Source organism: Cherax quadricarinatus, chromosome 72 (assembly GCF_038502225.1).
Source record: "Cherax quadricarinatus isolate ZL_2023a chromosome 72, ASM3850222v1, whole genome shotgun sequence".
Classification (NCBI taxonomy): domain Eukaryota; kingdom Metazoa; phylum Arthropoda; class Malacostraca; order Decapoda; family Parastacidae; genus Cherax; species Cherax quadricarinatus.
Window position 1 is genome coordinate 13,010,003 of NC_091363.1, and position 24,687 is coordinate 13,034,689.

Below are 24,687 nucleotides of genomic sequence, written 5' to 3' on the forward strand. Positions count from 1 at the left end.
TACCAGTGACTCCCTCACCCCAAGCTGAGCCCGGCTGGCTAGCGCACTAGGAGGTGAACAGGTCTGGATAATCCTCATGACTGCAACATCATCCCAACAGGAAGAATAATACACTGTACTTCAAGGTCATGTCAGTATTGATTACCGGTGCATCAGGTTGCAGCGAGTGTGAACCCATGTTGTGAGGAGTGTGAGGGTTGAGGCAAGGCTGGGGGTGAAGGAGGTATGCATGAGGGGCAAGAACATGAACAGGAACATGAGTTAAGAACATGAGCAGGCTGCTGTTGCCTGCTTAGTCTGTCAAGGTCAGCTGGGATTGCCTCAGATCCCCATCGACCAGGGACACTCCACCTTCCTCACTCTAATAACAATCTTCCCTTAAGCAATAACCCTCGCTACTTCCACCAGTGTCAAAACTGTTTTTGCGACGTCATTTCAAATTGTTAATCAATATGTATTCATTAAAGGGCATGAAAAAATGAGTAAACGACTAGAGAGCAACTCTTAGTCTCTCTCTTGCTCTCTTCACTCACACGACCTGACGTCACCACCCCACCACTGGCACCTTTTCAACAACAATTTTATCACTTATTTTAAATGGAAACTTTCTTGGAAAGTATCCCCATGCCTTCCCTGAGTATTCACGCGCCTATATTCACATATCACAATACATAAAACTTGCTAGATACTCCATTAAAGTAGGAAAATAAGAGCAACACTCACCACCTCACTCGTCATCCTCCCAAGGTTCTCGATAAACAAATGTGACGTCACGACGGCACAAAATTGCCGTGTTAGTGACAGTTTTGTAACTTTTTCAGTATATTCCAATTAAAATTTACCACATTTACAACAGATTTGGCGATTAAATGTCAATACAACTGTAATTGGCAAAAATCTTAGTGACTTTCATTGATAATTCATGAAAGTTAGAGAGGAGAGTAGCGATCAGCTGGTGCCTACGACGGCTCCTGCAACTCATGTAAATATTACATGACAACAACACTCCTACTGTCTACTTTATAATTATTCATACCTCAATTGCATGTATAATTAAATTATATGGATTGGAAACCATTTTAACATCTGGGAAATACTGAGAGTTGCAAAAGTGGGTGGTGATGAGGGAAGATAATTAATGTGTGTTGCGAGGTGCGCCTCGAGTTCCTGTGGTGGTGATGGTGTTGTAGTGGCGGCGGCGGCGGCGATGGTGGCAGTGGCGGCGACGGCGGCGGCGGCGACGGCAGGGCAGTGGTGGCAGCGGCACCCACTAATAATATTTATATACTTTCACTACATATAATTTTAAAGTCAGTGCTACACGTACAATATGGCTACAAAAAGCATAATGATAAGTGATAAACTGGCAGCTCAAACCCAGGATAACCTAACATAAACAGACTAACTTGTTTTAATTGACGTGCTCACTAGTTATCACCAGGAACTCAGTGGCACCGTCAAGTGACACTGTAACCACGCCTCTTATGCTATCTACTTCACTTAATACAGAGTATTAAAGCAAACACTGAGTCTAAATTAATTTCTAGCAAATTATAACATGTATTGCGCATTATACGGTGTAGTTCCCCTCCAGGAGGTTGGCCTTGATCCAGGCGATGATTTTGTTATTATTAACCCCGAATATTAGTAACCCTGGCTAACCCAGTGGCTTATCCCCAATGGAATTCAGTCACTGACTTTTTTGGGGATTATCCTAGGTTTCTACACATATGCTGCTATGTATGATAATCTAGGTAACTATTTGTGTATACCTGAATAAACTTATTTAGTCACTGGCTTTTTTTTTTTAGTTATTCTCCGTAACTTACACTATGATAATTGTATTTGTGTGTACTTATACCTAAATAAACTTACTTTAATTAACCCTCTTCCCCCGGGATGCAACTCACAGCAGTTCAATTCAATTCAAAGTTTATTCTCTATAAGGATTACAATGTTGAATTTACAGAATTTGGTTGTTGTGTGGTTTACATGTAGTTAAATAATAATTACAGAGTGTACCACTAGAACGCCTAGCATGGCTAGGCATTTCGGGCAGACTTAGTTTAATTCTTTATTTTAAAATATTACAAATTATGAGGTAAGTTGGCATTATGGCTAAGTGACTAAATACTAGTTTGTGAGTTTAGCAATGTGAATGTTTTGGTTTTGGCACAGTACATAGTTTCAGTATTGGAGTATCATAGGATTCATTATTTTAAGATTGAGATTAATATTTCTGTTTATGGTCAAATGGGTGAGTGAGTGTAAGTGTGAACCACCAGGTGGTATTCGTGTAGTTAGTTGCTGGGGTTTATCAGGGAGATAAGATGTTTTCTAATGGTAGTTTTGAAGGTGATGAATGTGTCTGCAGTTCTAGAGTTCTCAGGTAGGGTGTTCCAGATTTTAGGGCCTTTGACATACACTGAATTTTTGTAAAGGTTTAGTCGGACACGGGGAATGTCGTAGAGATGTTTGTGTCTGGTGTTATGCCTGTGGGTTCTGTCACAACTATCAAGAAAGCATTTTAGGTCAAGGTTGATATTGGAGTTTAAGGTCCTGTAGATGTAGATTGCACAGTAGTAAGTGTGGATGTACTGAACAGGGAGTAAGTTTAGATCTATGAAGAGTGGGGGGGGGGTGTTGCCAGGGATGGGATTTAGTGATTATTCTTACTGCAGCTTTTTGTTGGGTTATTATTAGTTTTAGGTGTGTTGCTGCAGTTGATCCCCAAGCACAAATAGCATAGGTGAGGTATGGATAAATAAGTGAGTGGTATAGTGTGAAAAGGGCATTTTGCGGCACGTAGTATCGTATCTTGGAGAGGATCCCAACCGTTTTGGATACTTTTTTGGGTATGTGTTGGATATGGGTGCTGAAATTCAGGTTGTTGTCAAGGTATAGGCCAAGGAATTTGCCCTCATTATGTCTGGTAATTAGAGTGTTGTCGATCTTAATGTTAATTTGTGCATCTCCTGCTCTGCTACCAAACATAATATAGTAGGTTTTGTCAGTTGCCTAATTCTCAGATACTACGTACTTATAATAGGTGAACAGGGGCAACGGATGTAAGGAAACATGCTCAGTGTTTCCGCGGATCGAACCCCTGTCCCTCAGTGTGAGAGATGAGCCCGCTACAAACTGAACCACGAGCACAAGTTTGATTACTTCACGTTTCCCAGGTACTGTATGACCCTTATGGGTTCAGTGTTTCCTGGCTAATGTAATACTAAAATTTATGCAATTTAATGAAAGATAAGTATTTATGTTACAGTGGCTGAGTAAACTGAAAAATTGAAGTATCCCCATACCTCATAAACCTAGCCCCCTCTACCTCAATGTGTAAGTTTGTTTAGGTACAAGTTTGCACAATTTTTAGATTATTACAGTTGTCTTACGTAGTAATATGTGCAAATTACCTTGAAGAGCCCCCCTAAAGCTCACTGAATATATATTTAATGAGGCGTTCCTCACTTCCCCACTTTTCCTCATTTTCATTTGACATTGCCAAGGACATCAATCATTGCACTGTATCATCCTTTGCAGACGTTACTAGAATCTGTATGAAAATGGCATCCACTGAAGACACATCGAACCTCCAAACTTACATAAACCAAGTCTTCCTGTTACTCACTGACTGTGTGATGCTCATTGAGAACTAATTTCAATTATTACGCCATGGAAGAATGGAGGATATAAAAAGATCAAAGTACAAGACAATCTCAGTCCACTCGATAGAACGTAAATTAAATGTGAGAGACCTGGGAGTGATAATGTCAGAAGATCTCACGTTCAAGGAGAACAGCACTATTATCGCAACTTCAAGAAAATGATAGGTTGGATAACTAGAACTTCCAAAATAAAGACGCACATAAAGCCAGTGATACTCTTCGGGTCACACTTCTCTAAGCTGCGATACTGTTGTGCATTAACGGCCGGGGTCCTCTTAAGACAGGCGAAATCGCCGAGCTAGAAAATGTACAAAGAACCTTCACAGCTCGTATAAATTCAGCTAAGCACTAAAATTACTGGGAGCACTTGAAGTACAAGACACATTTGTACACTCCTGGGTTATCTGTTATGTTTGTGGTTCTGGAGTTTGCCTTCCCCACGGCCAGGTCTCAGACCAAGCCTCTTAGGTCAGAAATTAAATATTACGGGATTAAAAACCATTAAGAAGTACATAGGAAAGTAAAGGTTTGTGCATACTAAATGTAAGTAGAATTTTGTAAGATGAGGAAACACACACACATGCACCATCTGGGCATCTTTATTTGTAGAAGTTTCACCAACCAGTAGCTTTATCAATACAAGGATATAATGTGAAGATCTATATACAAGAGATGAGGTAATCAGTCCCTCACCCTTGGAGTTGAAGAGCACCGTAGTCTTATATGTACCTGGAAGATACTGGAGAGATTGATCCTAAACCTGCACAATGAAATTACTACTAATGAACACAAGGAAGGAACCCAATGGAAATAAGTCACTCTGTCCGACTTTTTTGGGTTATCCTAGGTTCTCTACACATATGCTGGTATGTATGATAATTCTATGTAACTGTATTTGTGTATACCTGAATAAATTTACTTACTTACTTACTAAGGTCGGCATACGGTGCAGGATACCTTCAGTGAAAAATTATAATCACGGGGGAGCGCTAAACCCACAGGGATTATACAGCGCCTGTGGGAAGGGGGGTAACGGAAGGTATTCAGACCCAATTCAGGGAACTGGAGCACAGATCCAATTCCCTAAATCAAGAGCCCCTCAGCAGCATCAAGGAACCTGAGGGGCCTTCAGTGTAAAGCAGGGGAGCGACAAGAGAGAACTCACTAAGAGTAAAGTTACTAACTGTTGTATGACCCCTATGGGCTTACGCTTCCCCATAAATATAATAATAATGGTAATCACAAAATGGATGGCACCCTGATTTGTTTGTAATTGTGTTATTATGACTCGCGAAATCGTAATAAGAATAATAATCTTGAAGAGGACCAGGAACTTTGGCAAAACGCAGTCAAGAAGTCCAGGAACTGTAATACACCAAACCTTGCTTTAAATAGCATACTCATACATCAGCCTAACAGGCATTCTCCGGCTATCATGCGAAAACCAATACAACAATTTGTTTCAAAATTAACAAATCAAGTCTTACACTGCCCACTAACACTGCCAATCTTCCGCGCTGATGAAAATCATCAGCCATGAAAGCTTGAAGCCGATTTTATATTTATATACTAATATATATATATATATATATATATATATATATATATATCATATATATATATATATATAACACCCCTCCTTCAGAGTGCAGGCACTGTACTTCCCATCTCCAGGACTCAAGTCTCAGCTTTGCTCACACTCCAACAGCACGTCAAGCCCATCAGAAGAGCAATTCTTCAGTTATTGCATGGAAAATAATTCGTTAAATTAAAATGGTAAATTAAAACTTGCAAACCTCAAAATTAATGCAAAGCAAAAGTTTGAAGCCTACCAGAAGATGCATTTTCAAGTTACCATACAGGATTCCACAATTTCAAGTTTATTAAAGTTACTAAATTGTTAAATTTGCACTTAAACATAAATATCATCCTTTTCATAACATATATCAGCAATTAAAGAATGGAGCCGTTCAGAATGAGCATACTTATTTTTCCATGGAAAAAATGCCAATTTAAAGATAAAATTGGCAAACTGTCACTCCAATAAGTTGCAACCTTCTCTGGATACGATACACCGATTTGAAGTCTGAAGCCAATTAAAAGAGGCTTTCTCGAATTAACGCACCGAAACCGAAATGTAAAACTGATCATTGGATACCTGTACATGCCAACAGTGCCAAGAATCTTCGCCTAGTTATAGTTCACCAGCTTTGACAATTTGAGTCTGATCGGTAGAGGTATTCTCAAGTTACGGACGACAACCTTATGGGAAGTAAAGAGCAGTGAACCTGAGTATATGTCGGCTGCCGAATAAAACTATTAGTTAATAATGAAAAATTTATCTATTTCTACAAGTACAGGATACAACTATTACATTATTATAATCAAAAAGAAGCGCTAAGCCACAAGGGCTATACAGCACAACTATTACATAGTTGACATACTATATAGAAAACCCCTGGTTGTACAAAGCTTAGGATGATAATATTTTTTAAAGCTCCCTAAGCTCATTAATCTTGAAAAACACAAACTCGAATTCACAATATTTCTCATTTCCTTTTCCATTATATTTTATTTCAAATTTTCTGCAATCCCATACCTCTCAAGGAAGGTTCCTTGAAGCTGGTGAGGGGCTCTTGATCTAGGGAACTGGACCTGTGCTCCAGTCCCCTGAATTAACCCTGAATACCTTCCATCCCCCCCAAAAAAAAGGCGCTGTATAATCCCACGGGTTTAGCGCTTCCCCCTTGATTATAATAATCTACAATCCCATAAGAACAATGGTTCTTGCTCGTAAGACTGAAGTTTTTCATACCCTTCATGAACTATGAGTCAATAACAGCTGACGGATAGAAGTAAAATGTAAATTGATACCTACACAGTCCAGCATCAATCTTCAGCTCCTATGAGACTGATGAGTCAGATTGATGGTTTGAAGCTTATCTGATAATGCATTTACAAATAATCATATTAAGAGCAAATTTTATAGATTTCAGTTTCAATAAAACTGGTAAAATGGAATAACAAAAAAGGCACAATACCGTGTCTGGAACGATACACAAATAACCCGCACATAAAAGAGAGAAGCTTACGACGACGTTTCCGTCCGACTTGTCAATGGTCCAAGTCGGACCGAAACGTCGTCGTAAGCTTCTCTCTTTTATGTGGGGGTTATTTGTGTATGGTAAAATGGAACTTACAAACTCCATATCAGTCCACAAATGTAAATGATTATGATACAATCTAGAGAGCTTAGGGTTTGGAGCCGATCAGAAGAGGCATTCTCTAGTCATTGTAAAGAAAATTTGTTTAATTAAAGTGAAAAATTACAAAGTACACAACCAAAAATCAAAGCCGATCAAATGAAGAAACATTAGATACAGATAACCACAGTACGGTATTCTTTCTGGGATACCTATATTATATATATAATATAGATATAAAATATATATATATATATATATATATATATATATATATAAATAAATTAAAACCTAACAAATCCCCAGGCCCTGATGAACTGTATGCAAGGGTTCTAAACGAATGTAAAGAGGAGCTTAGCACACCTTTGGCTAATCTTTTCAACATATCACTACATTATTATTATTATTATTATAATCAAGGGGGAAGCGCTAAACCCGGAGGATTATACAGCGCCTGGGGGGGGGATGTGGAAGGCATTCAGGCTTAATTCGGGGAACTGGAGCACAGATCCAATTCCCTAAATCAAGAGCCCCTCACCAACATCAAGGAACCTTCCTTGAGGGGAACATATCACTACAAACGGGCATGGTGCCAGATAAGTGGAAAATGGCAAATGTGATACCTATTTTCAAAACAGGTGACAGGTCCTTAGCTTCGAACTATAGACCAATAAGCCTAACCTCCATAGTGGGAAAATTTATGGAATCAATAATTGCCGAGGCAGTTCGTAGCCACCTTGAAAAGCATAAATTAATCAACGAATCTCAGCATGGTTTTACAAAGGGGCGTTCCTGCCTTACGAATTTATTAACTTTTTTCACTAAGGTATTTGAGGAGGTAGATCATGGTAATGAATATGATATTGTGTATATGGACTTCAGTAAGGCTTTTGACAGGGTCCCACATCAGAGACTATTGAGGAAAATTAAAGCACATGGAATAGGAGGAGAGATTTTTTTCCTGGATAGAGGCATGGTTGACAAATAGGCAGCAGAGAGTTTGCATAAATGGGGAGAAATCAGAGTGGGGAAGCGTCACGAGCGGTGTTCCACAGGGGTCAGTGTTGGGCCCCCTGCTGTTCACAATCTACATAAACGACATAGATGAGGGCATAAAGAGCGACATCGGCAAGTTTGCCGATGACACCAAAATAGGCCGTCGAATTCATTCTGACGAGGACATTCGAGCACTCCAGGAAGATTTGAATAGACTGATGCAGTGGTCGGAGAAGTGGCAGATGCAGTTTAATATAGACAAATGCAAAGTTCTAAATGTTGGACAGGACAATAACCATGCCACATATAAACTAAATAATGTAGCTCTTAATATTACGGATTGCGAAAAAGATTTAGGAGTTCTGGTTAGCAGTAATCTGAAACCAAGACAACAGTGCATAAGTGTTCGCAATAAAGCTAATAGAATCCTTGGCTTCATATCAAGAAGCATAAATAATAGGAGTCCTCAGGTTGTTCTTCAACTCTATATATCCTTGGTTAGGCCTCATTTAGATTATGCTGCACAGTTTTGGTCACCGTATTACAGAATGGATATAAATTCTCTGGAAAATGTACAAAGGAGGATGACAAAGTTGATCCCATGTATCAGAAACCTTCCCTATGAGGATAGACTAAGGGCCCTGAAACTGCACTCTCTAGAAAGACGTAGAATTAGGGGGGATATGATTGAGGTGTATAAATGGAAGACAGGAATAAATAAAGTCGATGTAAATAGTGTGCTGAAAATATCTAGCCTAGACAGGACTCGCAGCAATGGTTTTAAGTTGGAAAAATTCAGATTCAGGAAGGATATAGGAAAGTACTGGTTTGGTAATAGAGTTGTGGATGAGTGGAACAAACTCCCAAGTACCGTTATAGAGGCCAGAACGTTGTGTAGCTTTAAAAATAGGTTGGATAAATACATGAGTAGATGTGGGTGGGTGTGAGTTAGACCTGATAGCTTGTGCTACCAGGTCGGTTGCCGTGTTCCTCCCTTAAGTCAATGTGACCTGACCTGACTAGGTTGGGTGCATTGGCTTAAGCCGGTAGGAGACTTGGACCTGCCTCGCATGGGCCAGTGGGCCTTCTGCAGTGTTCCATCGTTCTTATGTTCTTATGTTCTTATATATATACCTATATTATCCCCTTCGGGGATCCCTAAACTCATTACAACTGTGAATATAATGAAGATTACCTACAAACTTGCTTCTAAATATGTATCGCCTAGTACAATTCTTTAAAGTTAATTACCTTACAGAGTAAGGTTATGAGGATAACAAAAAGATTAGGTGATGAAAGATTGGATATCAGATTGGAGGGAGAGAGTATGGAGGAGGTGAACGTATTTAGATATTTGGGAGTGGACGTGTCAGCGGATGGGTCTATGAAAGATGAGGTGAATCATAGAATTGATGAGGGAAAAAGAGTGAGTGGTGCACTTAGGAGTCTGTGGAGACAAAGAACTTTGTCCTTGGAGGCAAAGAGGGGAATGTATGAGAGTATAGTTTTACCAACGCTCTTATATGGGTGTGAAGCGTGGGTGATGAATGTTGCAGCGAGGAGAAGGCTGGAGGCAGTGGAGATGTCATGTCTGAGGGCAATGTGTGGTGTGAATATAATGCAGAGAATTCGTAGTTTGGAAGTTAGGAGGAGGTGCGGGATTACCAAAACTGTTGTCCAGAGGGCTAAGGAAGGGTTGTTGAGGTGGTTCGGACATGTAGAGAGAATGGAGCGAAACAGAATGACTTCAAGAGTGTATCAGTCTGTAGTGGAAGGAAGGCGGGGTAGGGGTCGGCCTAGGAAAGGTTGGAGGGAGGGGGTAAAGGAGGTTTTGTGTGCGAGGGGCTTGGACTTCCAGCAGGCATGCATGAGCGTGTTTGATAGGAGTGAATGGAGACAAATGGTTTTTAATACTTGACGTGCTGTTGGAGTGTGAGCAAAGTAACATTTATGAAGGGATTCAGGGAAACCGGCAGGCCGGACTTGAGTCCTGGAGATGGGAAGTACAGTGCCTGCACTCTGAAGGAGGGGTGTTCATGTTGCAGTTTAAAAGCTGAAGTGTAAAGCACCCTTCTGGCAAGACAGTGATGGAGTGAATGATGGTGAAAGTTTTTCTTTTTCGGGCCACCCTGCCCTGGTGGGAATCGCCCAGTGTGATAATAAATAATAATAATAATATATATATATATTTAATATATATATATATATATATATATATATATATATATATATATATATATATATATATATATATAGGTAGTAGGTTGGTAGACAGCAACCACCCAGGGAGGTACTACCGTCCTGCCAAGTGAGTGTAAAACGAAAGCCTGTAATTGTTTTGCATGATGGTAGGATTGCTGGTGTCTTTTGTCTGTCTCATAAATATGCAAGATTACAGGCATGTCTTGCTACTTCTACTTACACTTAGGTCACACTACACATACATGTACACGTTTATTTATACACACTCATAAGAGTTTTCTTTGATTTTATCTTAATAGTTCTTGGTCTTATTACTTTTCCTTTTATATCCATGGGGAAGTGGAATAAGAATCTTTCCTCCGTAAGCCATGCATGTTGTAAAAGTCAACTAAAACGCCGGGAACAATGGGCTAGTAACCCCTTTCCTGTAAAGATTACTAAAAAGAATAAGAAGAAAATTGTCAAAGTGGGAAGTCTGAATGTGCGTGGATGTTGTGCAAATGATAAGAAAGAGATGATTGTGGATGTTATGAATGAGAAGAAACTGGATGTCCTGGCTTTAAGTGAAACAAAGCTGAAGGGGGTGGGAGAGTTTCAATGGAGAGGAATAAATGGGATTAGGTCAGGGGTTTCAAATATAGTTAGAGCTAAAGGAGGAGTAGCAATAATGTTGAAGGATAAGCTATGGCAAGAAGAGAGGGACTACAAATGTATAAATTCAAGGATTATGTGGAGTAAAATAAAGATTGGATGTGAAAAGTGGGTTAAAGTAAGCGTGTATGCACCTGGAGAAGAGAGAAGTGTAGAGGAGAGAGAGAGATTCTGGGAAATGTTGAGTGAATGCGTGGGGAGTTTTTAATCAAGTGTGAGAGTAATGGTGGTTGGGGATTTCAATGCTAAAGTGGGTAAAAATGTTATGGAGGGAGCAGTAGGTAAATTTGGGGTGCCAGGGGTAAATGTAATTGGGGAGCCTTTAATTGAGCTATGTGTAGAAAGAAATTTGGTAATAAGTAATACATATTTTATGAAAAAGAGGATAAATAAATATACAAGGTATGATGTAGCACGTAATGAAAGTAGTTTGTTAGATTATGTATTGGTGGATAAAAGGTTGATGGGTAGGCTCCAGGATGTACATGTTTATAGAGGGGCAACTGATATATCGGATCATTATTTAGTTGTAGCTACAGTTAGAGTAAGAGGTAGATGGGAAAAGAGGAAGGTGGCAACAACAAGTAAGAGGAAGGTGAAAGTGTATAAACTAAGGGAGGAAGAAGTTCGGGCGAGATATAAGCGACTATTGGCAGAAAGGTGGGCTAGTGCAAAGATGAGTAGTGGGGGGAGGGGGGTTGAAGAGGGTTGGAATAGTTTTAAAAATGCAGTATTAGAATGTGGGGCAGAAGTTTGTGGTTATAGGAGGGTGGGGGCAGGAGGAAAGAGGAGTGATTGGTGGAATGATGAAGTAAAGGGTGTGATAAAAGAGAAAAAGGTAGCTTATGAGAGGTTTTTACAAAGCAGAAGTGTTATAAGAAGAGCAGAGTATATGGAGAGTAAAAGAAAGGTGAAGAGAGTGGTGAGAGTGCAAAAGTAGAGCAGATGATAGAGTGGGAGAGGCACTGTCAAGAAATTTTAATGAAAATAAGAAAAAAATTTGGAGCGAGTTAAACAAGTTAAGAAAGCCTAGGGAAAGTATGGATTTGTCAGTTAAAAACAGAGTAGGGGAGTTAGTAGATGGGGAGATGGAGGTATTACGTAGATGGCGAGAATATTTTGAGGAACTTTTAAATGTTAAGGAAGAAAGGGAGGCGGTAATTTCATGCACTGGCCAGGGAGGTATACCATCTTTTAGGAGTGAAGAAGAGCAGAATGTAAGTGTGGTGGAGGTACGTGAGGCATTACGTAGAATGAAAGGGGGTAAATCAGCTGGAACTGATGGGATCATGACAGAAATGTTAAAAGCAGGGGGATATGGTGTTGGAGTGGTTGGTACTTTTGTTTAATAAATGTATGAAAGAGGGGAAGGTACCTAGGGATTGGCGGAGAGCATGTATAGTCCCTTTATATAAAGGGAAAGGGGACAAAAGAGATTGTAAAAATTATAGAGGAATAAGTTTACTGAGTATATCAGGAAAAGTATACGGTAGGGTTATAATTGAAAGAATTAGAGGTAAGACAGAATGTAGGATTGCGGATGAGAAGGGAGGCTTCAAAGTGGGTAGGGGATGTGTAGATCAAGTGTTTACATTGAAGCATATATGTGAAAAGTATTTAGATAAAGGTAGGGAAGTTTTTATTGCATTTATGGATTTAGAAAAGGCATATGATAGAGTGGATAGAGGAGCAATGCGGCAGATGTTGCAAGTTTATGGAATAGGTGGTAAGTTACTAAATGCTGTTAAGAGTTTTTATGAGGATAGCGAGGCTCCGGATAGGGTGTGTAGAAGAGAGGGAGGCTACTTCCCGGTAAAAGTAGGTCTTAGACAGGGATGTATAATGTCACCATGGTTGTTTAATATATTTATAGATGGGGTTGTAAAGGAAGTAAATGCTAGGGTGTTCGGGAGAGGGGTGGGATTAAATTATGGGGAATCAAATTCAAAATGGGAATTGACACAGTTACTTTTTGCTGATGATACTGTGCTTATGGGAGATTCTGAAGAAAAACTGCAAAGGTTAGTGGATAAGTTTGAGAATGTGTGTAAAGGTAGAAAGTTGAAAGTGAACATAGAAAAGAGTAAGATGATGAGGTATCAAATGATTTAGATGAAGAAAAATTGGATATCAAATTGGGGAGGAGGAGTATGGAAGAAGTGAATGTTTTCAGATACTTGGGAGTTGACGTGTCGGTGGATGGATTTATGAAGGATGAGGTTAATCATAGAATTGATGAGGGAAAAAAGGTGAGTGGTGCGTTGAGGTATATGTGGAATCATAAAACGTTATCTATGGAGGCAAAGAAGGGAATGTATGAAAGTATAGTAGTACCAACACTCGTATATGGATGTGAAGCTTGGGTGGTAAATGCAGCAACGAGGAGACGGTTGGAGGCAGTGGAGATGTCCTGTCTAAGGGCAATGTGTGGTGTAAATATTATGCAGAAAATTCGGAGTGTGGAAATTAGGAGAAGGTGTGGAGTTAATAAAAGCATTAGTCAGAGGGCAGAAGAGGGGTTGTTGAGGTGGTTTGGTCATTTAGAGAGAAGATAAGATAAGATTTCGTTCGGATTTTTAACCCCGGAGGGTTAGCCACCCAGGATAACCCAAGAAAGTCAGTGCGTCATCGAGGACTGTCTAACTTATTTCCATTGGGGTCCTTAATCTTGTCCCCCAGGATGCGACCCACACCAGTCGACTAACACCCAGGTACCTTTTTGCTGCTAGGTGAACAGGACAACAGGTGTAAGGAAACGTGTCGAATGTTTCCACCCGCCGGGAATCGAACCCGGGCCCTCCGTGTGTGAAGCGGGAGCTTTAGCCACCAGGCCACCGGGCCTGGTGGAAAGCATATAAATCTATAGGGGAAGGAAAGAGGGGTAGGGGTCGTCCTCGAAAGGGTTGGAAAGAGGGGGTAAAGGAGGTTTTGTGGGCGAGGGGCTTGGACTTCCAGCAAGCGTGCATGAGCGTGTTAAATAGGAGTGAATGGAGACGAATGATACTTGGAACCTGACGATCTGTTGGAGTGTGAGCAGGGTAATATTTAGTGAAGGGATTCAGGGAAACCGGTTATTTTCATATAGTCGGACTTGAGTCCTGGAAATGGTTTGGGATATTGGCAGTTTGGAGGGATATGTTGTGTATCTTTATACGTATATGCTTCTAAACTGTTGTATTCTGGGCACCTCTCCAAAAGCAGTGATAATGTGTGAGTGTGGTGAAAGTGTTGAATGATGATGATTATTATTATTATAATCAAAAAGAAGCGCTAAGCCACAAGGACTATACAGCGCTGCAGGGCAGGAAGGAAGCGAGGGCATCAGGTGGCAAAAGGGAGATGGATGAGTAATAGGTTACGGATAACAGCGGGGCAGTGGATGGTGAAAGGGTAAAGGGCAGCAAGAGACTGAACTAGAAAGGGCTGAGGGGAGTGCGAAAAGTATCATCAGAGTTTGTGGAGTAAATCAGTCGTTGTCAAGAAGTCAATGAGAGAGTCAGGATTAAAGGAGGGTCCATCAGCAAGAAGGGAAGGTAAAGAGAGAGTAGTAGAACGAAGACGACGTTGGAGGTAAATTCTGCGTGCTCGTTGATAGAGAGGGCAGTCTAACAGAATGTGGCTAATCGATACTGGAACTTGACACTGCTCACAGAGAGGAACAGGGTGCCTCTCCATGAGATACCCATGAGTAAGACGAGTGTGGCCAATGCGAAGGCGGGAGAGAGTGGTCTCCCAACCTCGGCACTGATGACAAGAAGACGGCCAGTAACCTATGCTCGGTTTAATAGAATGAAGTTTGTTACCGAGCAGAGTTGACCAACGTTGTTGCCAACGGGTGCGAAGGTGGGTAGCTATTGCAGCAAAATAGTCCAGAAATGGAACACCTCGATAGGAAATTGGTAGGTCATATACTGCTGACCGCGCAGCAGTGTCTGCCTGTTCATTGCCCTGTACGTCGACATGACCAGGGACCCAACAAAAAACAATATCTTTATGTTTGGTAGAGATACGGCGTAGCCAAAGTTGGATACGGAGAACTAGGGGATGAGATGTATCAAATTTTCGTATAGCCTGTAGAGCACTAAGGGAGTCTGAGACTACTACAAATGATGACACAGGCATAGATGCGATACGAATAAGTGCTGCAAGAATGGCATACAGTTCAGCAGTAAAAATGCTAGCTGAAGATAGTAAATGCCCTCGTACGACGCTGTCCGGAAACACTGCTGCGAATCCGACGCCGTCTGAAGACTTAGAGCCATCTGTGTACACAGCGGTGGCATGAGAATGGGAGTGGAAGTGATCAAGAAAAAGAGAGCGGGAAGCCACCGTAGGCAGTTGAGCTTTCGAGCAAGGGAGTGAGAAAGAACAGACCCGAACAGCTGGAACTTCCCAGGGGGGCAGGGAAAAGTGAGATGCTACATGAACATATAAAGGTGGTAACTGAAGGGAAGACAAGAGTGAATGTAGGCGAAGAGAAAAGGGACGGAGCAAACAGGGGCGGCGAACGAATAAAGAATGTCTACTAATATCGGTGACCATTCTATAAATGGAAGGATTGTGTAGATCGTGAGAGCGTACATAGTAACGAAGGCAATGGGCATCACGGCGATCAGACAAGGATGGAACATTTGCTTCTGTATAGAGGCTCTCAACAGGGGAAGAGCGAAAAGCACCAAGGCACAAACGTAAGCCTTGGTGATGGATAGAGTTAAGGCTAGAGAGAGTAGCAGGAGAGGCCGCGGAATAAATCTGGTCACCATAATCGAGTTTCGATAAAACGAGGGCTGAATGTAGGCGAAGCAGAGTTCGACGATCAGCTCCCCAGGAAAGATGAGCAAGGGTTTTAAGAAGGTTTAGCCGGCTGTGACAAGTTGCCTTCAGAGAGGTAATGTGAGGTTTCCAGGTTAACCGACGGTCAAAGAGAAGGCCTAGAAACCTGACTGTATCACGTTCGGGGATACGGGAGCCATAGAGATACAAAGGATGATCGGAGATAACAGAGCGTCTAGTGAAAGTAATTTGGTGAGTTTTGGTACTTGAAAATTTAAACCCATGCGTGGTGGCCCAAGTGGAAACACGGTCGACCGCATGCTGGAGAGAAACTGCAATAAGGTGACAGTCAGCGCCTGCACAAGCAATAGCGAAGTCATCAACATAGAGTGATGACCAAATATTGGGTGGAAGAACAGAGGCCAAATCATTTATAGCAAGGAGAAAAAGTGTTGTGCTTAGAACACATCCCTGAGGGACACCTTCAGCTTGGACGAAGTCCGGGGAAAGAACATTATTGACTCGAACACGGAAATGTCTGTCAGTTAAAAAGTTCTTAAGGAAGGATGGTAGATTGCCTCGGAGGCCTAAGGAATGGGCCTGGGCCAAAATATTATACCTCCAAGTTGTGTCATATGCCTTCTCAAGGTCAAAAAATATGGCAATAACTGAGTGATTATTCGCAAAGGCATTACGAACATACGTATCCAAGCGTAGTAAGGGGTCTATGGTAGAACGACCCTTACGAAAGCCATATTGACTAGCGGAGAGACTGTTGTGAGTCTCTAAATACCACATTAAACGTCGATTTACGAGGCGTTCCATCACTTTGCAAACTGCACTTGTAAGAGCGATGGGGCGATAGTGGGAGGCATCATGTCCTGTAGTACCCGGTTTGCGGAAAGGGAGAACAATGGCAGATTTCCACAGCTGGGGAAGAACTCCTTGTGCCCAAATAAGATTGAAGAGGTGTAAGAGGACTACAAGGGCTGACCGATGTAAATGTTGTAACATACGAATATGAATGTCATCAGGCCCAGCTGCCGATGATCGGCAAGCTGAGAGCGTTGCCTCCAGTTCTTGAAGTGTAAAAGGCACATTATACTGTTCTTCTCCGAGAGAAGAAAAGTCCAAGGGTACTAACTCTCTGGCAGACTTTGAGGAAAGAAACGAGGGGCATAGATGGAGCCCTCGGGAAATACGGACCAGATGTGTGCCAAGTTCAATGGCAACGTCGAGAGGGTTTGCTATATCAACACCAGTGACCCGTAGAACAGGAGCCGGGTCAGGAGAGTATTTACCACTCAATTTCCTCACTTTTTTCCAGACTGCACTCATAGAAGAAGCAGAGGTGATGGTGGAAACATAGTCTCGCCAACAAGTGCGTTTAGCTTCACGGATGACACGGCGAGCGATCGCACGCTTCTGCTTAAAATCAACAAGTCTCTCAGCGGTTCTATTGTACCGGTACCTGCCCCATGCAGCACGTTTCAAACGTACTGCACGAGCACAAGCAGGAGACCACCAAGGCACGCACTTCTGAGAATGCCTGCCTGAGGTTTGGGGTATAGAATGAGAAGCTGCGGTATAAACTGATGTCGAGAAGATGTGTAGGAGCTCATCAATGGAGGATGAAGAAGGAACCTCACTAAAAGCAGTGAGGTGTGAGTAAAGATCCCAATTTGCCCGATCAAATTGCCAGCGAGGGTTACGGGAAGGTGGTGAATAGGAAGGAGAAGTAAGAATGATCGGAAAATGATCGCTGTCATGTAAGTCTGGTAGAACAGACCAGGTGAAGTCTAGTGCAGTGGAGGAAGAGCAGACTGATAGATCGATGCAAGAGAGAGTATGAGTACGAGGATCAAAATGGGTGGGAGTACCCGTATTTAAAACATGGAGGGGGTGAGAGGCAAGAAAAGCCTCCAACTGAATGCCACGTGAGTCACAATGAGAGACCCCCCCCAGAGGAAATGGTGGGCATTAAAATCACCAAGTAACAGAAGTGGTGGTGGTAAGGATGAAACAAGAAAGGCAAAGTCTGGGATAGAAAATGCTCGAGAAGGAGAGAGATATAAAGAACATATTGTAAACCACTTATTCAAGTGGATACGGGCTGCAGTGTAATGCAGCGAGGTATGGACAAATAGTTGACAGTACGGAATATCATTGCGTAGAAGAAGGGCACTTTCATTAAAGGTCCCATCTGAGAAAGGATCCGAAGAATACAATAAATTATAGCCTGAGATAGGTTGGAAAACAGCCGAGTGTAATTTTGGTTCTTGTAAGCAAGCACCAACAGGGGAAAACCTGGAAAGCAACATCTGAAGCTCACCCCGATTACCCCTGAGGCCGCGGATATTCCACTGTAAATAGGCCATGATTGGCGATGAAGAAAATATCAGGAATCTGTAGGTAAAGGCACCTACGGACTAGAGGGGTTAGAAAAGTCAACGTGTGGTGGCATTGGAAGATGTTCAAGTAGCGAAGGAACGGAGCGTTGCGAAGAATGGGGTTGTGAAGATGGAGGAGAGGGAAGAGAAGGAACAGGAAGTGAATCAGTGTCCATTGAAGGTTTAGTCTCTGCAATATATTCTGAAATGGCTTCAAGTGTTTCTGAATTCAAAGATGTATGGGAAACCATATTGGAGATAGGAGGAGGAGGGTGAGTAAAGATTGGGACAGTAATGGACTGTACCAAAGTAGAGGGGGAGGGAAAAGTGTAAGGGACTGGAGATGAAGTGTGGGGGGGGACAGAAGAGGTAGAAACCTGGGAGGTGACAGAAGAGGGAGAAACTTGGGAGGGGACGGGGGTGGAAGGCATAGTACGAGGAGGAGGGTGAATCTCCACACTTGTAATAGAGCCAGAGAGAGGGGAAGAACTAGGTACAGAGACTGGAAAGGTAACGTGTGGAGGTGGAAGAAGGGAAGGAAGGGGCAAAGAAGATTTGAGCAATGTGGATTTTTTGGACTTCTGAGTAGAGGGGCGATTGGTATTAGGTGTCGTACGAGGTCTTGTCGATACTGGGGCTTGTGAGGAAGGACGCGAAGATGTGAGAACAGACTGAGTTGTAGTCGGGACGTCAGAGCCAAGGACAGCAAAAGGATTAGATGCCGTAGTGGCTATGGGAGGGGTAACAACAGAGGAGGCTGCAGAAGATGGGACCCCAGAAGTGGGGGGACGTTTGGAAACACGAGAATAAGAAACACGGGGTAGTCTCCCTTGGAGGCGGAGATGAGTAACTGCCATAGCATAAGGGAGACCTTCTGCCTCTTTGAGGCAACGGATTTCACGTTCATTTAAGTAGACCTGGCAACGGCGGGAGTACGAAGGGTGAGCTTCATTACAATTAAGGCAAGATGGAGGTTGACTGCAAGATGTATTAGAATGGTTGTCGGCACCACAGACTGGGCATTCGGCCATAGATCTGCAATATTTCGCTGGGTGACCAAAACGCCAGCAATTTCTACATTGTTGCGGTGTAGGTATCACCTTTCGAACTTGTAACCGATGTCCCGCGACATATACAGAGGACGGGAGTTCTCGGCTGTCAAAAGTTAAACGAGCCACATTGCAAGGGTAACGTCTCCGCCCCCGGGCAGGAAGGACATAAGTGTCTACTTTGAGGATTGGGAGATCCTGGAGTTCCAGCTGTTCAAAAATGTCATTGCCACATGACTGGAAATTCTGTTGGACTATGGTATGGGGCAGAATGACAGTACCACTACAAGAATTGAGAGAAAGATGTTTTTCAATAGTGATAGGAGTAGTATCGATATTCGAAAGGAGAGAAAGATCATGAGCTTGGGTAGCATTCTGGACAGTGACGATGCGCGTACCGCTCTTGAGAGCATGAAATGAAATATCTCTGCCAACATGACGCAGGAGCGCTTTGCCAATACTATGGTCAGAAAGGTAGGCAGAAGAAGAAGTCGGTCTTAAAGTAAAGAATTTAGTCCATTGTGTGGTCCGAAACTGAGCGTGGAGAGGGAGTGCTTGACGTGTCGGTCTTTTCCGAGTAGAATGGGAAGGTAACGAAGGAGCATCATCAGGAGATTGACGTTGGCGTTTAGGAGTAGGACCGAGCTATCCGCCGCGAAATGGTGAAGGATTCGAAAACCGCCGCATCAGAGAGGGAAAAGCCGAAGCATAGTCAAAGGAGAGATGGAGTCTAGACAAATCGAAGGAGTTTAGTCAGCTCCCGGTACCTGAAGCGGTGAGGAACAAACAGCAAGAGGCGGTGGCATCAGGAGGTCTCAAGAGTGGTTCAATTACGCAGGGCCGAATGGGTGCGGTATCAAGAAGGGGCCCGGGGTAGTGGGTCTGCACTAGGGCTGCCATGAGCAGTTATCTCTGCTTTTGCTTTAAGAAAGCAGGAGAAGAAAAGAAAAATAAAAATAAAAAAATAAAAAAAGGGGGAGCAGGAGGAATAGTTCCAGGAGGAAATGAAGGGCCGAAATCTCCGCCCAACCAAGAGGACTCCTAACACCGCTAGTAGGCAGATGCAGCCTGTGCCATACTCCCTACCCTTCATGCCAGAAAACCAGCAACCGGGATAGCAACTCACATCGAGCATTTTGGGTGGACAAGAGGGGGCGCCGGATTATCCGCCAAAAAGCATACCCCTTCGCCACCACCCCGGAATCTGAAAGGAGGTTCCAGAGATACACCTGCGCCAAAGACACCCAGTACACCGGGGGATACTGAGAGGACGGAACCCCCAGGCGATCCAGATTCCACGGCAAAACGCCACCGCCAAGAACCTCAACGAATGGGATGGCCCCCGGCCCTTTCCTTATTTAGAACAGTGTGCCTGTGGGAGAAACCCAAAAGGCCCAAAAAAAGAGGGGGGAAAAAGGGAGGGGGGGGGAGGGGGAAAGGGGGAAAACGGGAGGATGGGATGGGGAAGGGGAGGGGTAACGGTTTGGTCTGAGGAAGGAGACCCAGGTCTAATTCTCAGACCAAGACCCCTTTTCCCCACAACAAGGACCCCCCTTTGAAGAGTATAATCAAAAAGAAGCGCTAAGCCACAAGGGCTATACAGCAATAATGCAGTGAAACAATTGCATACACAAACATCTTGCATGGTGGATGTTACTCTATATTTGTAAAATGTCAAACAGATAAGAATAGATAAACATACGTTGTATCTAAATATAAGTGTTCTTAGGTGGCAATGTAAAGATTTCCTAGTCAAGCCTAGTAAATACAGTGAACCAATTCATAAAGTGAATTATTATTATTATAATCAAGGGGGAAGCGCTAAACCCGGAGGATTATACAGCGCCTGGGGGGGGGGATGTGGAAGGCATTCAGGCTTAATTTGGGGAACTGGAGCACAGATCCAATTCCCTAAATCAAGAGCCCCTCACCAACATCAAGGAACCTTCCTTGAGGGGATCATAAAGTGAAAATTCACTCCGAGAGCAGACTGAAGCTTATCTTGTGCTTCATGCTAGTATTTATGGTTGTTAAAGTGTACAGTCATGCTCTCTCTGAGGTGGGTTAACAATGTGTTACTGCTTGAATCCAGTTAATACATTTCTTTTAAAGATCTGCATTATCTAAAAGTAATAGTCTAACACTAACGCAGGAATCCCATCCCCGCCTAGCAAATAAAGGAGCGGCTAGTTATATTTGGATAGTCATGACGGGAAAAAAATGTTTTATGTATTAGCACCGGAAACAGGAGTTGCTGTAAGGTTACCAAAAAAAACATTAAATTCTCACACAGTAAGAGATTGTTATTTAACACAAACTTATCAAATTACCTCCTAGAATACATACAGAAATACTTTGCTCCCTCAACCTTTTAATTATCTTCGGAAAGTATTGATTGGGTGTGTATGTTGCATGTGGGGAGGCAGGTGAGAGGATCCTCGTACGTCCGCCAGCTTTGTTCCAGCACTACGCTGCCAGACACCTAATTTTATACAATAATATTAGCCCTGAATACTTAAGTACGTCACTAACTATAATTTGATTATCCTGTAACCGTTAATAATTAATTTTGCTTTAACAAACCAGCCATGATAAACAGGATGGCAAATTATACCGTTCAAGCAGTTATTACCACTTTAGTAAATTTAGTGCATCATATCTGTTGGCTTCTGCTTCCCTGCTCAACATGGAGTGATGATACACTCACCTCAGGCTAACAATTCAGCACTATGTAATCCACAGTGTAATGGAATATGACAGGGAATTATAACTAGCTTTTCTTATTACATAACTATCATATAGGTCAACATCACATTACAGATGTATCCAGTTCTGCTAAAATAAATAATTTACACTTAGAATTTCAGCTTGTGGCCGTCATGATGCTCCCCAGTGACTAACAACACACATCATCACGTAAAACATTACTAAATAATTTAAACGATCTTGTTTTGTGCGTCCTAAATGTAGCCCCAAAGGAAACAAGCAAAATAAGAGAATGGAAGATATTTGCCTCTACAAGCAGCAGTAGTTTGAGAAAGTGATGGGAATGAGGAAGTGGGATGGGGAGGTGATCGGGGAGGCGAGGTGGATTATTATTATAATCAAAAAGAAGCGCTAAACCAAAGAGGTGAGGTTGAGATGGGCGACAGAGGTAGCAACTTAGTATATCCTCTCTCCTTTCTCGTTTAACATGTAAAAAAGATATACTAAAGCTTATATATGTAAATAAATGTGTAATTTTGTGGCTTCAAATGAAGCCACAAAGCATATAGGATTTTGTAGAAAAGAAATTAGTAGACAAGATAAGATTTCGTTCTGATATTTAACCCTGAGGGTTAGCCACCCAGGATAACCCAAGAAAGTTAGTGCGTCATCGAGGACTAACTTGTTTCCATTGTGGTCCTCAATCCCCACACCAGTCGACTTACACCAAGGTACTTATTTGCTGCTAGGTGAATAGGACAGGAGCTGTAAGAAAACGCGGCATGTTTCCACCCGCCGGGAATCGAACCTGGGCCCTCCGTGTGTGTGAAGCGGGAGCTTTAGCCTCCAGGCCGCCACATCAAATGGCTGATACACCATCTGTTACATCAACTATCCTTGGTTGTGTAATATTGCAATATCACTTCTTTTACAAGTTACTATCTAATTCCTTCAAGGCAGAAACCTGTTTATAAAATTTCTGTTGTAATTTGCTTATACATACCATAAAAGTTTGTGGTACTTTATATTATGGAAGAGCGCTAAACCCGTAGATTATATAGCGTCTGTGAGGGGGAGGATTTGGAAGGCATTCAGGTTTAATCCAGGGAACTGGAACACAGATCAAATTCCCTAGATCAAGAGCACCTCACCAGCATCAAGTGTACTGGAACATCAGTCTATAACCTTCATGTGTTTGGTAAACTGAAATTTGCAGTTTAGATATATTATTTAGGCTTTATGAAGCCTCATAAACGAGGCTTCATAAAATTCCCAGAGTGCCTAGCCCAAATAAAACATAAATTTATTGGAAATATGTCAATTTATCTAAATTTATTGCTTATGTACCTCTACCATTCATACTTCCAACCCTCATGATAATCAGTTCCTCCTCCACCAGTTCCAAAAAATGTAGTATATTTACACAAATCCTTATATAGATAAGGAAAATTAAGTTATATTACGATTTTTTTTAGCAAAATAAAATGAACGTGATGAAAACATACTATCCACCATGAGGCTGGTCACAGACCAGGCCGCGGGGGCGTTGACCCCCGAAACTCTGTATTTGTTAATATATCTATCAAGCAACAAGAAAAAGTATGGAAACAGGTTATTTGAAACAAGTTTGCTCGTTGGTTTAGAGCACGATTTAATATTTACAAGTTTTGTAACAAATTTCAGTCATAATTGCTGTTTTAAAAATATCACTTATTAATTTTGAAAAGCGACAATATTACTGAATTTTAATGTTTCATAACTAGAATTTTAACGTTGTTACATGTAGTATACGCACTGGATGATAAAACATTCTGCTGCTACCCGATTTAACAGTCTAATGAGAGAAGAACGAGAACTATGTTTATCTAACACTCATCACGCTAGATGTCTTATTTCAATACACCGGCCGTCTCCCACTGAAGTAGGATGGCCCGAAAAAGAAGAAACACTTTCACCATCATTGATTTTGTCAGTCTTACCAGAGGTGTGCCGACATTACATTTCGGATGACACTGAAGGGTAACATCACCCCTCCTTCAGAATGCAGGCACTATACTTCTACTTCCAGGACAGCCCAGTTAACTAGTTTCACCTGCATTATGGGCGTCGTTAAACACGTAGGATTATAAAGCGCCTGTGGGGGGAATGGAAGATATTCAGGCTCAGTTCAGGGAACTGGAGTATAGATCTAATTCCTTAGATCAGGAGCGCCCTCACCGGCATCAAGGAACCTCCTTTGAGGGGAGTTTCACCCGAATCCCCTCATAAATGTTACCTTGCTCACACTCAACGGCACGTCAAATCATAAAAACCGCTTGCCTCCACTCACCCCTACCTAACACACACACATTCATGTTAGATGTTCACGCCCTTTACATATAAAACCTCCTTTACCCCCTCCCTCCGACCTTTACTAGGACGACCACTACCCCTCCTCTCCATTAAGCTTAATAATTCCGCCCCCCCTAGTCCTATTTGGCTCCATCCTGATATAGTCTTTCATTACCTATTTTTTTTTGTTACTCTCATCACCTTCCTCTTTCCTATGCTCACTTTTCGTTCTATTTTTATATATCCTCCCAAATTCGTCTACCGACATTTGTAACTTTTCTTCAAAATCTCCCAAAAGAAGCGCCACACTGTGATTTTCCCCATCATACTCCATCACACAGGATGGTTTCCGTCATACCACATCACACAGGATGGTTCTACAATCATACTTTATCACAGATGGTTCTATCATATTTTATCACTGATGGCTCTCCTGTCATACTTCATTCCAAAGGATGTTTTTACTGTCACACTCCATCACAGTCCGATTTTCCTGTCATTCTTCCCACAGGATGTTTTTTCCTGTCACACTCCATCACACAATATATTAGCTGCCATACTCCATCATCCATGATTTTTTTCCTATCATATTCCATCACACAGAATGGTTTTGCCAGCGCCAGGAAACGCTTGTCCTGTTTCCTAACAAATCTTACTTAACCTATCACATTCCGTCACCGAGAACGGTCCCACACATGAGGTAATGAAATCTGTC

The 24,687-nt window shown here is 42.1% G+C and overlaps 1 protein-coding gene across 1 annotated transcript in view; it reads right to left on the reverse strand.

Moving 5' to 3' along the window:
* bbx (bobby sox) overlaps positions 1–900 on the reverse strand; it is a 264,193-nt gene extending 263,293 nt beyond the window's left edge. Inside the window, exon 1 of the mRNA XM_070100451.1 lies at positions 724–900. Within this exon, the coding sequence (XP_069956552.1) occupies positions 724–738 (15 nt within the window). The 5' untranslated portion in view covers positions 739–900. The remainder of the gene's footprint in view (positions 1–723) is intronic.
* Positions 901–24,687: the final 23,787 nt, after the last annotated feature.